Here is a 14,960-nt window from a genome sequence, read left to right as displayed (position 1 = left end):
GAGTCATTTTCTATTAAGGTATCTTTACTTTTACCCAAGTATGATAGTTGGGTACTTTTTCCACCACTGTTGGAAAGGTGGCATCCTATGACGGTGCCATGTTGAAAGTCACTTAGCTCTTCAGTAATGCCATTCTACTGGCAATGTTTGTCTATGGAGATTGCATGGCTGTATGCCCGATTTTATACACCTGTCAGCAATGGGTGTGGCTGAAATAGCCAAATCCACTAATTTGAATTGGTGCCCACATACTTTTGGATATATAGTGTACATTGAAAGACTACCAAGACAATGGATCACAATCCGTCATTTGTCCGTGTTGTTTCACACATGTCAAAAGATGAAATTTATGGAACTTTTGTTTTTGTTTACACGTTATACAATCTTTCATGAATAAGCCTTTATAAAGGCTTTACATGTGTATATAAGTAAATTATGAGAAATCCATGAGAAATCAAATATTATAAATGAAAAGTTAACTATTATCATTCTTGATGCGTTTCATGGACCAGGCTAGCTAGGTTTGAGCTGATCTCAGACCAGTGTACCGCTCACCTGTTGTGACGAGAGAGATTGTGTCTCCTCCCTCCAGACTGGCCTGAGACCTGTGTACTGAAGCGGTTGTGACGAGAGAGATGGTGTCTTTTCCCTACAGGCTGACCTCAGACCTGTGAACAGCTCACCTTTTGTGACGAGAGAGGATGGTTTCTCCTCCCTCCAGGCTGACCTGAGACCTGTGTACTGCTCACCTGTTGTGATGAGAGAGATGGTGTCTCTGCCGTCCAGACTGGTCTGAGACCTGTGTACTGCTCACCTGTTGTGATGAGAGAGATGGTGTCTCTGCCGTCCAGACTGGCCTGAGACCTGTGTACTGCTCACCTGTTGTGACAAGAGAGATGGTGTCTCCTCCCTCCAGGCTGGCCTTACTGATGGAGGGCCCTGTGATGTCCGACCAGTACACCATCTTCTCCACACAGTCGTAGGCCACAGCGATCGCCACTCTGTCCTGGGAGCAACACATAGAGACAGAGGGTTTTATTGATTAATGGTTTATTTAGATCGGGACAGATACAAACACATTGACACATTGAATAGACCAATTATCCAATGCACTTTGCACCATAGTATTGTGTGTAGCTGGCCTGGTACAACAACAAAAAATGTCCTTGTGTTTTCCCTTCTTAACTGTTAATTGGAAACCATTCGAGCGTCAGAATATAGGATGCATTGTTTACACCAAGAGAGCATTGCAGTAATGTTATAAATGGTTTTTATCAAGATTGTCAAATGTATGTTGCAAGCAGAACAGGAATTACTTTAATAGTGTTAATGTTAATATCTCGCCCCGCTCATTTCAGATGGGGTTCAACCAAATGACATAAGAAATACACAATGTTACATTACATTTCAAAATGGCAGATTGCGGTTAGCCAAACAATTGAAGCATTTATGGGGAATCCCTCTGTATGTCCAGTTACATGTTCTGCCAGACCATTCCACGCTAGTGAGAAGAAAGAAGAAAAGCCTGAGGACGAGTATGGATGGCCGACTCACACAATCAGGAGATTGTTCAAGTGGCATTTGGGACATTCCAGAGAGTGGGTACGTGGACCCACAACACCCATCAACGCACTCTCAGTCCGGCTAAAGGAAACATCTGACATGCGAGGAAGAGATGATCAAATCCCCCTATTTTCATTCAACCTAAGACTGGGGGTCTTAGAAGACAGCTCTGGCCGTCTGGTGAGCGGCCATCTTGACAAGGCGTGGTAGGCCAGGGCTTACAGAGGAGTGAGTTACTGACAGAGTGAACCACTCACTTGAGAAGAGAGTGAGTGAGTGAGTTAAAGTTTGTGAGTCAATAAGTAACTTCCCACAGTGCTTGTAGCAAGTGATGTGCAGTGCTTGACTGAATGACTGACAAACTGACTGACTGTCTGACTGAGATAATGTGAGGTGAGTTGAGGTGCGGGAATGTGGAGCCTCACAGGCAGGTGCAGCAGGGCTTTGGCCTCTCCTTTGTTCATGCTGTATCCGTCCAGGGGGATTTGCTCGATCTTCCCGCTCTGGGCAAAGAGCAGGTGGGTCCCTGGGGCCACAGGAGAGACATCCGGCCTGGTGGTGGGTCCGATCGGGGGAGGAATAACTCCCTGGTCAATACCTGTCAAGGGAGGTCAACTGAAGTTACATTGTCATTTCCCACTGGGCACAGACGTCCTATCAACGTCTAGTTTTGAGTTGCATATGATTGAGTTTTCAACTAACCTAAATTAAATGTGAAATCAACAAAACGTTCAACCATGCCATTGAATTTAGGTTAAAAGTTACTTTACTTTGATTACTTTTTGCAAATCCAATCAGTTTTTCACGTTGATTTAATGTCATCACGTATATATTTTTTGTTGAAATGACGTGGAAACAATGTTAATTCAACTAGTATGTGCCCAATGGGTTCCTAATGTATTTTTATTTAGCATGCGGGTGCAAATGTTGAGTGTAATGGAATAGACATGAGTGCTATGAGTGCATGAATATGTTGAATATGAATATTAAGGTACAAGCCAAGGATGACCAATCGCCCCCTCCATCTTTTGAGGCAGTCACTCACACAAAGGTCTTTGGCCGGGGCCAGTTCTAGTGTTCGGGATCTCCTGACCATTGCCGTCCACACACCAGCACTGCCCAATGCTACCGTGGCACTGGGTAGGCTCGTAGGCACCATGCTGGTCGCAGGTAGGAACGTACTGACTGACGGCAGGGCGTGGGCGGAAGAAGGAAAGCGAGCCTGTGTTGGAGGAGACCTGGATGCTTTCTCTGTCTCGCTCGCACTGCGTCTTCTCACGCTCTGGAATAAAAACAGAAAGATGACATGAGAGAAGTAATAAATGAAATAGAGGAAATTAAGAAGATAAAAATGATCCTACATGTCTTTTAGAAAAGGTTTCTAAGAAATTGCTCTTTCATTTTAAAGCGCTGTATAGCTTTGGTTTAAATATAATCTCCTTACTGTATGACATGGCACATGGCAGTTCGAAACTAAAGTTACTTGCCCACTACTAATATGGAAAACATGGAATAAGGAGAGGGCCGATGAGCATACGATTAAATGTAGAATCATTTTTGAAGTCCCGTAACTCTGACATAGGGGACACGGTGACATCTGGAATATCAGTGTCTCACTGAAAGACTTACCCCCAGGGTATCTGTCCGGTTAACCACAGACCAGTCATAACAATCCCAAACAGCCGCAACATACAATCTGCGCTTTGCACAACGTCTGGCCGCAGCAATCAACAAAAGCCACCAAAAAAAGACAACTAGTCAACGGTGGGAACGGTTGTCTCTGAGGAGGCAAAGATCAAAGCAGTCTTTGTCAGACGGTCGTCAACTGTCGAGATGCGAGGGAGACAACCAGGTCAACTCTCACCGGGTCCAGACGCTACAGTGTATACTACAAGTACAAGTTCAGACAAAGGAGGACCAAATGATGCCCCCTTTTCAGACGGGTTGTACAAATTATGACAAAACTGTGGAGGCAGAGTAGAAAAAGCTATAATTAGCGTGGTGGAGTACATACATGCAGTTGACACCTGGATTGGACTTGAACAAAGAGGTAACAGCTGAGAAAGATGCCAACTCACAAACAACCCAAGGCTTCAGTACATGACACGAAAGCTGCAGCCTATAGAAAAATAATGGAACACTTGAATACACATACCCTACATTCCCAAACATACAGTGGTGAGTTGAATCAAAAAGGAAATGTATTGGTTGCTAGGTCAATAGGGGCAAGTGATACTTTTTCCTATTACTTCAGTTGTTGTTTATTAAATGTTTAAATTCCTGGTTGTAACTCCAGGGCATCTTTACCTTTATGTTCAACTAAATTGGACTATTGACCCTGGCCAAAAGTAGTGCAATATATAGGCCATTAGGGACGCGACCCAGGAGTCTGTATTCGGGAGTGTGGAAGCATTGGCTCTATTCAAGCACATCCATGTGACATGTTCCAGGCCTTTGGCCCTAATTGCATGGAGAATGCGCAGCTACGTTGGTCTTTCTCAATGGCGATTGTATGTTATGTATCAACACCATTCCTTTATCCTCCCTACGTAACACCTGTGTGTTGTTATACCCATCCCGGCGCAGGAAGGCTGCACAGTGTCAAATGTCAACCTTTAAATGTCATTCAAGGGGGGAGGGAAGAGGGTCAAGGCACACCAGAAACCAACAGACACTCAGTTCCGAGTGAGTTTCAGAACCCCGAAGCACACGCACACGCACTTCATCCATCCTCCCTCCCCCTAACAGTTCCATATTTTAGCACGCAGTCTCATGGAGTCCTATATCAGTCTTATGGTTGTACACTCTGTTCCGGCCTTCGCCTCAATCCACGGTCTACCATGCTGGGAGCGTTCCATGATTAAATAACTTTCCATTTGTGCCAGGCGATGACGCAACACCAACTTAGCGGACAGACCTCCATTAGTAAAATGCACTGTGTATACTGTTAAGTCCACTATGGCTTGTGTTGACGTTCAATATAAACAGTTCGTCTCTGGTATATTATGCTTTCCTCTGATGACAAATCTGTCTCGCTCCGCCGCCCGGACTCTCCCCCTCCCCCTCCCTCTCCCTCTAAACCAAACTATACAGTTAGGAGCTTCACGTGTTCCAGCTGTTGGCACTAAGACAGAAGAAGTATAACTAGGGCGAATCCTAACATTTTGAGGGGAAGAAGATGGCTGATGAGAGCTTGAACTGTACCCATTGAATGTACAGTATTTACATACTTCCGGACATAGCCGTATCATTCAGAGGTTCCTTCTGAATGCATATCTCTTGACTTCCCTTTGCACATTTTAGACTACACTGCCTCTGGCTGCTGTTTAACTTAGAAGTATCAGTAGCCTTGTCTGAGACAAAAGGGCCCATAGGGTAGGAGCCTATATCCTGTTTCTGCAGCATGAGGCAGCTTAATGTACGTACACACCCTGTCCATTTCCTTAAAGGGCCAATCTACACATCACAACTTGTAAATGTCTCATGAACTTATTTCAACTGCCGTACCCCATCAGAACCCAAAATATAAGCGTATTTTACTCCAATGTTTGTAAACATTGTAATTCTAAACAAACAATGTATATCTTTAAAACGTGGGTAAAACTATCATTTTGATGTCATGGAAGGTCAGTTCTTGCATCCATAGCTCCGTCTATTCATTTGAGAATGGTTACATTTCTCCAGTCCCATCCCTGAGCTATTTACCAAAACACTGGCCGGGTGACAACTTTGTTATAGTTTGAACTGCAGATTCACCCATTTTTAGAGTTGTTGGTATGACTTGACCAGGGATCAAACTTCTGTTTGGTTCCAAATGAAGAAGAACTCCTCTCACACAACTTGGGGTTTGAAAAGGTGATTTATTTACACAGAAAAGGGGTTACCTACCCGGGGAGCCGGGAGTACACTGGAAGCCGTCGCCATGGAAACCAGGGTGGCACTGACAGGCGAAGGAGCCCTGAGAGTTATAACAGACGGCGTCCCGGTGACAGCGACCTTGCTCACACTCGTCAACGTCTGTGTGTGAAACAACAGTCAATGAGAAACAATAGGGACACAGACGCCAAGTTCAACTGAAAATAAGGTATCAACATATTTAAATATATAGCTGAAATATACAGTCAATAGGACTGTGAAAATGAAATCCTGCAATGGAAATATACAAAAAAATACACATTCATATGTATTGGTATTGCACTACGCCTATATAAAGTATCTAAATCTGAAACATACATTCATGACATGTCACATCCTGTGCTATGTGATGGTGTTACATGGGGAAAGAAACATCATTCTTTAGATAACAGTCAATAAAACATAATAGCTGCATAACTAAAGTACTGTGTACACATTTTGAAGCTTAGCGTTTGATAGGGACAGGGAGACCATTCTTTGGATACAACTTGGATGTAACACACCCAGCTCACTACCCCAACCTCTGAAGTATATCTCTAAGGCCAACAAATGAAAAATGAGTTCTCCAAATCCACCAAATTCTACAAGAACACATGGAAATTCCTACAGCTTTCGTTTGGTGGCGGGCCAAGTCACGTTGGACGAGGGAAAATAAGAAATACAGGGATGGATGGATGAATAAAACGCATGACCAACGAGCTCCCCAGCTGTAGGGCCGGGTTGTGTTTGCATTTCCTGTCCAGGTGCATTACAACGAGAAGGACTCAGAGGGTTCAAACTAGAGAGACCCAGTGGAGAGTTTAGCTGATGGGTTTGTGTGTTTCTGTGGTGTCTGGGGGGGGTTCTGAGAAAAGCAAAAGACAACTTTATTTTTCATCTTGGACAGTAAAGTACACTATTCAAATATGGCCTAGTAACTAGACAAGTGCTGCAAAGTCTAGACATATCTGAAGTAACCCATGGGGAGGGGGTCATACTCAGACAATCAGAGAAGGGACATATTATTGTGGCCCTGGTGGCACAAAATAATCAAAGTTTTGACTGCACAGAGATGCTTGGCGAACTGGTCACAACGGGGGACCAGCGTGTGTGTGTTTCAGGGGAAGGGGGTGTATCTGATCTCCATCACCTAGGACTTGACAATGGTTAATCAAATCTCCCCTTTTTGTGCACAGTCTTGCAGGCCTTCTCAAACAGCTGCAACTGTATATCCGTTCGTAAATCATGTCCTTTCTTGAGTTGGGCTCAGGGATGGAACAACTGTTGAGCATCTGAGCTTATGGTTGTTTGTGGGGGAAAGGGGTTGAGTGAGTGAGTGAGTGAGTGAGTGAGTGAGTGAGTGAGTGAGTGAGTGAGTGAGTGAGTTTTTGTAATGGCAATCCTGGTTATACTGTAGGTAACAATCCTGGTTATAGGTAACAATCCTGGTTATAGGTAACAATCCTGGTTATAGGTAACAATCCTTTGCATGAACTGCCTACATTATTACGCATGTTATTTGTTAATTATGGAAATTAAGATGTGCTGGATTTTTAATATATATACATATTTTAATAGCAATATATAATGCAAATTGAGGTGAGGGCAATGGAAATGCTTTTGGCGGTTGATCTGTTTCTGTTCTGTGGGTGGCACTGTGTGCTCTTTTCCAAGGATGGGTCCTGGTCTTTAGGGGATGGGGGTGGTCTGCCGGTCACTGGGATGACAACCCACCTTGGGATGGGGAGGGGTTTTAGCGGGTGGAATAGTGGGGAACAATTGGAGGTTTACTTAGTAGCAATGCAAATATCATGGTATAGCTATATGGACACTCAATCACTATGGTACTTTTCAATGGTGAGTTTACAAACATATATTATGATAAATAGATTTGAAATTTGTATCTCACTATGGTAAATGGTGAAATAAGTATAGCCAGTTATAATTGTAATGGCTTAGTAGATAATGAGAAAAGATAATCAGTATTTACCTGGCTAAAAGAGAAGGAATATAATATATATTGTTTACAGGAAACTCATTCAACAATTTCAGATGAAGTTGTGTGGGAAAAGGACTGGGGGGGGGGGGGGCTAAATGTATTTCTCCCATGGGCAAAGTAATTCAAAAAGAGTGATGATATTAATTAACAGTAATTTTGATCCGAATATGCAAATTGTCCAAACAGATCCTCAGGATAGATGGATGATTTAAAATATGTTATTGGACCATAAACAGATATCGCTCATTAACCTATACGGTCCAAATATTGATGATCCACGCTTCTTTGAAAATACATATAATAATTTATCAACCCTACAAGCAATACGAGACTATTATTATGGCGAGAGATAACAATGCGGTTTTAAATACCTCAATGGACCGTAAAGGAAATCCCACTACAAACTATCACCTGCATGCACTTAAGGAAATCACAAATGTCATGGAAATATTGGAACTAGTGGATATATGGAGGCTTAAATATCCTGACCTAGTGAGAAAACATGGCGGAGGCTCAATAAAGCTAGTCGTCTTGACTACTTTCTTATGTCATTCTCTCTGGTACCAAAAGTTTAAAATGTTTTTGTTAGGGGACAGAATGCGGTTGGACCATCAAATAATTGGCTTATACTGTATATTACTTACAGAATTTACACGTGGGCGAGGATATTGGACATTTTATCAAACCCTATTGGATGATAACTTGTTTTTAACTAGGACAGAACAATGAATAAATCATTTTTTCCAACATAACATACAGTTGAAGTCAGAAGTTTACATATACCTTAGCCAAATAGATTTAAACTCAGTTTTTCACAATTTCTGACATTTAAAACTAGTAAAAAATCCCTGTCTTAGGTCAATTAGAATCACCACTTTATTTAAGAATGTGACATGTATGAATAATAGTAGAGGGAATTATTTATTTCAACTTTTATTTATTTCATCACATTCCCAGTTGGTCAGAAGTTTACATACACTCAATTAGTATTTGGTAGCATTTCCTTTAAATTGTTTAACTTGGGTCAAACGTTTCGGGTAGCCTTCCACAAGTTTCCCACAATAAGTTGGGTGAATTTTGGTCCATTCCTCCTAACAGAGCTGGTGTAACTGAGTCAGGTTTGTAGGCCTCCTTGCTCGCACAAGCTTTTTCAGTTCAGCCCACACATTTCTCTAGGATTGAGGTCAGGGCTTTGTGATGGCCCCTCCAATACCTTGACTTTGTTGTCCTTAAGCCATTTTGCCACAACTTTGGAAGTATGCTTGGGGTCATTGTCCATTTGTAAGACCCATTTGCGACCAAGCTTTAACTTCCTGACTGATGTCTTGACATGTTTCTTCAATATATCCACATAATTTTCCTCCCTCATGATGCCATCTATTTTGTGAAGTGCACCAGTCCCTCCTGCAGCAAAGCACCCCCACAACATGATGCTGCCACCCCCGTGCTTCACGGTTGGGATGGTGTTCTTCGGCTTGCAAGCCTCCCCCTTTTTCCTCCAAACATAATGATGGTCATTATGGCCAAACAGTTCTATTTTTGTTTCATCAGACCAAAAGACATTTCTCCAAAAAATACGAACTTTGTCCCCATGTGCAGTTGCAAACCGTAGTCTGGCTTATTTATGGCGGTTTTGGAGCAGTGGCTTCTTCCTTGCCTTTCAGGTTGTCGATATAGGACTTGTTTTACTGTGGATATAGATACTTTTGTACCTGTTTCCTCCAGCATCTTCACAAGGTCCTTTGCTGTTGTTCTGGGATTGATTTGCACTTTTTGCACCAAAGTACGTTCATCTCTAGGAGACAGAACGCGTCTCCTTCCTGAGCGCTATGACGGCTGCGTGGTCCCATGGTGTTTATACTTGCGTACTACTGTTTGTACAGATGAACGTGGTACCTTCAGGTGTTTGGAAATTGCTCCCAAGGATGAACCAGACTTGTGGAGGTCTACAATTTTTTTTCTGAGGTCTTGGCTGATTTATTTTGATTTTCCCATGATGTCAAGCAAAGAGGCACTGGGTTTCAAGGTAGGACTTGAAATACATCCACAGGTACACCTCCAACTGACTCAAATTATGTCAATTAGCCTATCAGAAGCGTCTAAAGCCATGACATTATTTTCTGGAATTTTCCAAGCTGTTTAAAGGCACAGTCAACTTAGTGTATGTAAACTTCTGACCCAATGGAATTGTGATGCTGTGAATTATAAGTGAAATAACCTGTCTGTAAACAATTGTTGGAAAAATTACTTGTGCCATGCACAAAGTAGATGTCCTAACCGACCAAAACTATAGTTTGTTAACTTCTCTAGGGTAGGGGGTAGCATTGGGAATTTGTAGATTTGGATAGAAAACACTCTGAAGTTTCTAAAACTGTTTGAATGATGTCTGTGAGTATAACAGAACTCATATGGCAGGCAAAAACCTCAGAAAAAATCCAACCAGGAACTGGGAAATCTGAGTCTTGAAGTTTTTTAACCCAGCCCCTATTGAATTTACTGTGGGATATTGGTTATGTTGTACTTCCTACTGCTTCCACTAGATGTCAACAGTCTTTAGAAACTTGTTTGATGCCTCTACTGTGAAGTATGGCTGAATGAGAGGGGAATGAGTCAGGTGTCTGCCAGCAGCCTCGAGATCAGTCTCGCGCGCTCCCGTGAGAGCGAGCTCTGTTCCATTGCTTCTCTACAGACAAAGGAATTCTCCGGTTGGAATATTATTGAAGATTTATGTTAAAAACATTCTAAAGATTGATTCTATAATTAGTTTGACAGGTTTCTATGGACCGTAACGGAACTTTTGGATATTTCGTCTGCAACTGGTGGACCCGCTTCGTGAGTGTGGATTTGTTTACCAAACGCGCTAACAGAAAGATCTATTTGGACATAAATTATGGACATTATAGAACTAAACAAACATTTAATGTGGAACTGGGATTCCTGGGAGTGCATTCTGATGAAGATCATCAAAGGTAAGTGAATATTTATAATGCTATTTCTGACTAATGTTGACTCCAACATGGCGGATATCAATTTGGCTTGATTTTGTCGTCTGAACGCTGTACTCAGATTATTGCATGGTTTGCTTTTTCCGTAAAGTTTTTTTGAAATCTGACGCAGAGGCTGCATTAAGGAGATGTTTATCTAAAGTTCCATGTATAATAGTCGTATCTTTATCAATGTTTATTATGAGTATTTCTGTAATTTGATGTGGCTCTCTGCAAAAATCACCACATGTTTTGGAACTACTGAACATAACACGCCAATGTAAACTCAGATTTTTGGATATAAATATGAACTAAAACATACATGTATTGTGTAACATGAAGTCCTATGAGTGTTATCTGATGAAGATCAAAGGTTAGTGATTAATTTGATCTATATTTATGCTTTTTGTGACTCCTCTCTGGCTGGAAAAATGGCTGTGTTTTTCTCTGGCTTGGTGGTGACCTAACATAATCGTTTGTGGTGCTTTCGCTGTAAAGCATTTTTGAAATCAGACACTGTGGCTGGATTAACGAGAATTTTATCTTTAAAATGGTGTAAAATACATGTATGTTTGAGGAATCTTAATTATGACATTTTTGTTGTTTTGAATTTGTAGCCCTGCAGTTTCGCTGGCTGTTGACAGGTGGTACGCTACCCTAGAGAGGTTAACAAGAAATTTGTGGAGTGGTTGAAAAACGAGTTTTAATGACTCCAACCTAAGTGTATGTAAACCTCCGACTTCAACTGTAGGTACAGCAAACCCCCTTATTGTATGGCACACTTTTAAATGTGCCTATAGAGGCCATGCAATTCAGTACTCATCTCTAAAACAAAATAAATGTAGGTCAAAAGAGTCCATATTAACAAAGGAAATGGAAGGGCTAACAGTCTAGTATATCCACAATAAAAACGAGTCCTGTATCGACATAACCTGAAAGGCCGCTCAGCAAGGAAGAAGCCACAGCTCCAAAACCGCCATAAAAAAGCCAGACTACGGTTTGCAACTGCACATGGGGACAAAGATCATACTTTTTGGAGAAATGTCCTCTGGTCTGATGAAACAAAAATAGAACTGTTGGCCATTATGACCATCGTTATGTTTGGAGGAAAAAGGGGGAGGCTTGCAAGCCGAAGAACACCATCCCAAACGTGAAGCACGGGGGTGGCAGCATCATGTTGTGGGGGTGCTTTGCTGCAGGAGGGACTGGTGCACTTCACAAAATAGCTGACATCATGAGGGAGGAAAAATAAGCATACTTCCAAAGTTGTGGCAAAATGGCTTAAGGACAACAAAGTCAAGGTATTGGAGTGACCATCACAAAGCCCTGACCTCAATCCCATAGAAAATTTGTGGGCAGAACTGAAAAGCGTCTGCGAGCAAGGAGGCCTGCAAACCTGACTCAGTTACACCAGCTCTGTCAGGAGGAATGGTCCAAAATTCACCCAACTTATTGTGGGAAGCTTGTGGAAGGCTACCCGAAACGTTTGACCCAAGTTAAACAATTTAAAGGCTATTGCTACCAAATACTAATTGAGTGTATGTAAACTTCTGACCCACTGGGAATGTGATGAAAGAAATAAAAGCTGAAATAAATCATTCTCTCTACTATTATTCTGACATTTCACATTCTTAAAATAAAGTGGTGATCCTAACTGACCTAAGGCAGGGAATTTTTACTTGGATTAAATGTCAGGAACTGTGAAAAACTAAGTTTAAATGTAGTTGGCTAAGGTGTATGTAAACTTCCGACTTCAACTGTACATATATTTACAAAAAATATATATGGGAGATTGGAAATGATGCAGACAATAACGTTGATGGAAGCTACAATCTATCTGCAATATTATTTACCCCCTAAAAGAATTATAACAAATAAATAAAACATGTAAAAAAGGTCTAGACATATCACCTGATGACAAATAAATAAAACATGTAAAAAAGGTCTAGACATATCACCTGATGACAAATAAATAAAACATGTAAAAAAGGTCTAGACATATCACCTGATGACAAATAAATAAAACATGTAAAAAAGGTCTAGACATATCACCTGATGACAAATAAATATTGTTGCTGTGAGTTCAGATCATTTAAGTCATTTCATTAGTAAAGATTTTAAAAAGTGCTTCAAACTCAGAGAACACCATGCGCACGCACGCACGCACACACACAGCACGCACACACTGCACACACACACACACACACACACACACACACACACACACACACACACACACACACACACACACTTGTACAGCTAACCTTGTGGGGACACACAATTCAGTCCCATTCAAAATCTTATTTTCCTTAACCCCTAACCCTAACATGCTGACCAGACCAGACACGTCGCGTGCGCGAGCGTTGTAAAATAAATGTACACATGCATGTTATTCAACCATTGCACCCACACTGCTCGCGGGTTTCAGCGAGCGTCTGTGTGGCCATGCGCTACAATAGAAATCGGTTCTATTTGTGACGCTCATCACGCTGCAAGTTGGCCTCTCCCATCTCCTCATAGGTTTTTAGGAGCATATACCCACGTGGGTGATTGAAAGATGAATTTAGGTCCACACTCCGGAAGGTTGTAGTAATACTGTGAAGTTGGTTGCCAACCGCCATATTAAGTCCAAAATAATAAGAAGAAGCCTGAAGGAAAGAGGAGAGATGACGAGAAACTAATTTGGTTTGCCGTTTTATCTGTGGATTAATTGTCGGAGTTGAGGACCTTGTGCATTTCAGGTAAAATAACAACCCAATGTTTATATCCCAGGACAAATGAGCAAGCAACAGCAAGCTAGCTAAATTGCCATAAACATTTAATGCTTTTCGACCTGTCCCCAAATTAATATAATTAGTTCAGAGTTTGTTTTGATATTTCATCCTGCGTGTCCTGATCGTGTCTGGTGTGGGGGTACAAAATCAACACGCGCGCGAGTGGTTTGGTCAGCATGTAAACCTAACCCTAATTCTAACCTTAACCGCCTAGAAATAGCATTTGACCTTGCGGAGACCAACAAAATCCCCAGTAGGTAAGATTTTTGTTTTGGACTTCTGGTTCCCATAAGAACAGTTAAACACACACACACACACACACACACACACACACACACACAGTTTGCTGTTTGGGGTTTTAGGGTGGGTTTCTGTACAGCACTTTGATATATCAGCTGATGTAAGAAGGGCTATATAAATCATTTGATTTGATTTAAAGTGTCACCCTACCCTGGCAAGTATAACCATCACCCACGAAGCCGGACAGACAGGAGCAGATATAGGCAGACGCCCCCGTGTAGCTACAACGTGCCCTCTCTGGGATGTCGCAGTTATTGGTACCCCTCTGGCAGTGGTCTATGGGACGGTCCACTTCTACAAAGGATAGGGGGGAAAGGGAGAGGCATATTTTAGACTTGGTGGAGACAGGAATACCCTGAATCCTTTGTTTGATGAAACTCAAACTATAAAAAGGAGTAACAAATGTGAGAAATTTCTCAGTAGACTGTTTGATAGACTAATGAAAACAACAGATGAATAGACTGAAATAGCATAGAAACTCTTAAATTTGAGTTTAAGATGAATATATAGATGCTATGAAACAATCTGTAAAAGGTTACTGTATTTAGAGTGTGCATTAAGTTAAGCAACAGAGTTATATTGGAGGTCATCCAAACAACAACACAGCTGCAAACACGCCTTTTCAGCACTACATACCGACACAGGTCTTGCCATCGCTGGCGAACTGGAAACCGTCCATACACTCGCAGCGGAATGTTCCCGGTTGGTTGTTGCATATGGCGTGAGAACCACAGATCTCGGGCGTCTCTCTGCACTCGTCAATGTCTACAAAATGAACACATTCAATTCAACTCAACTCAATTCAAACAACTTTCTTTGTATCCATAAGAGCAATTCTGTTGCACCAGATGAATGCTTACTGCAAGGCATATCAACAGCCATAATAATAATGACATTATTCCATTGCATATTTGTAATAAATTATTTAACGTGATCATTTGTGTCATTTGTAGTATATGTAACAATATACTGTACATTACAGTATATTAATAATATGAACTATTAGTGATGGGGCATTTCTGATGACATTGCTTGTTTTCCTATGCTACAGTCTGTCTCAGTCCTGTAGTACTTGCTTATCTCTTTGGGCGGTCTTGCCTTTTGCTGATGTAAAGCGTCTCTGAGTTCTTAGAAAGTGCAAAATAAGCCAAATGCAATATCATCCCCACTACTATGAAGATGCCATCTTACTAATATTAACAATTTTTTTATGAAGATCAGTCATGAAAGGTAATGAGCTGTTTTCACACCAAATGTACAGATCTAGGATCAGCTCGCCCAATCCTAACCTTCCCCCAATCCGTAGTGGGGAAATTGCTAAACTGACCGAAGATCAATGTCTAGGGAAACTTCACTTTTAGTCCTATTACAGCTAGTATTTATTCAAAAAAATTGCTACAATTGGTATGCTCTGCTACTGAAATTGTTTAAGGAAATAAAGTACTC

General features: G+C 41.5%; 1 protein-coding gene across 1 annotated transcript in view; it reads right to left on the bottom strand.

Moving 5' to 3' along the window:
* LOC139568775 (nidogen-1-like) overlaps window positions 1-14,960 on the bottom strand; it is a 72,137-nt gene that overhangs the window by 13,769 nt on the left and 43,408 nt on the right. Inside the window, exons 10-15 of the mRNA XM_071390855.1 lie at window positions 14,151-14,279; window positions 13,665-13,808; window positions 5,452-5,580; window positions 2,609-2,845; window positions 1,989-2,161; window positions 880-1,006 (exon numbers count right to left, since the gene is read on the bottom strand). Of these exons, the coding sequence (XP_071246956.1) occupies window positions 880-1,006; window positions 1,989-2,161; window positions 2,609-2,845; window positions 5,452-5,580; window positions 13,665-13,808; window positions 14,151-14,279 (939 nt within the window). The remainder of the gene's footprint in view (window positions 1-879; window positions 1,007-1,988; window positions 2,162-2,608; window positions 2,846-5,451; window positions 5,581-13,664; window positions 13,809-14,150; window positions 14,280-14,960) is intronic.

Source organism: Salvelinus alpinus, chromosome 2 (genome assembly GCF_045679555.1).
Source record: "Salvelinus alpinus chromosome 2, SLU_Salpinus.1, whole genome shotgun sequence".
Lineage (NCBI taxonomy): Eukaryota > Metazoa > Chordata > Actinopteri > Salmoniformes > Salmonidae > Salvelinus > Salvelinus alpinus.
This window is presented reverse-complemented; position numbering and strand designations above follow the sequence as displayed.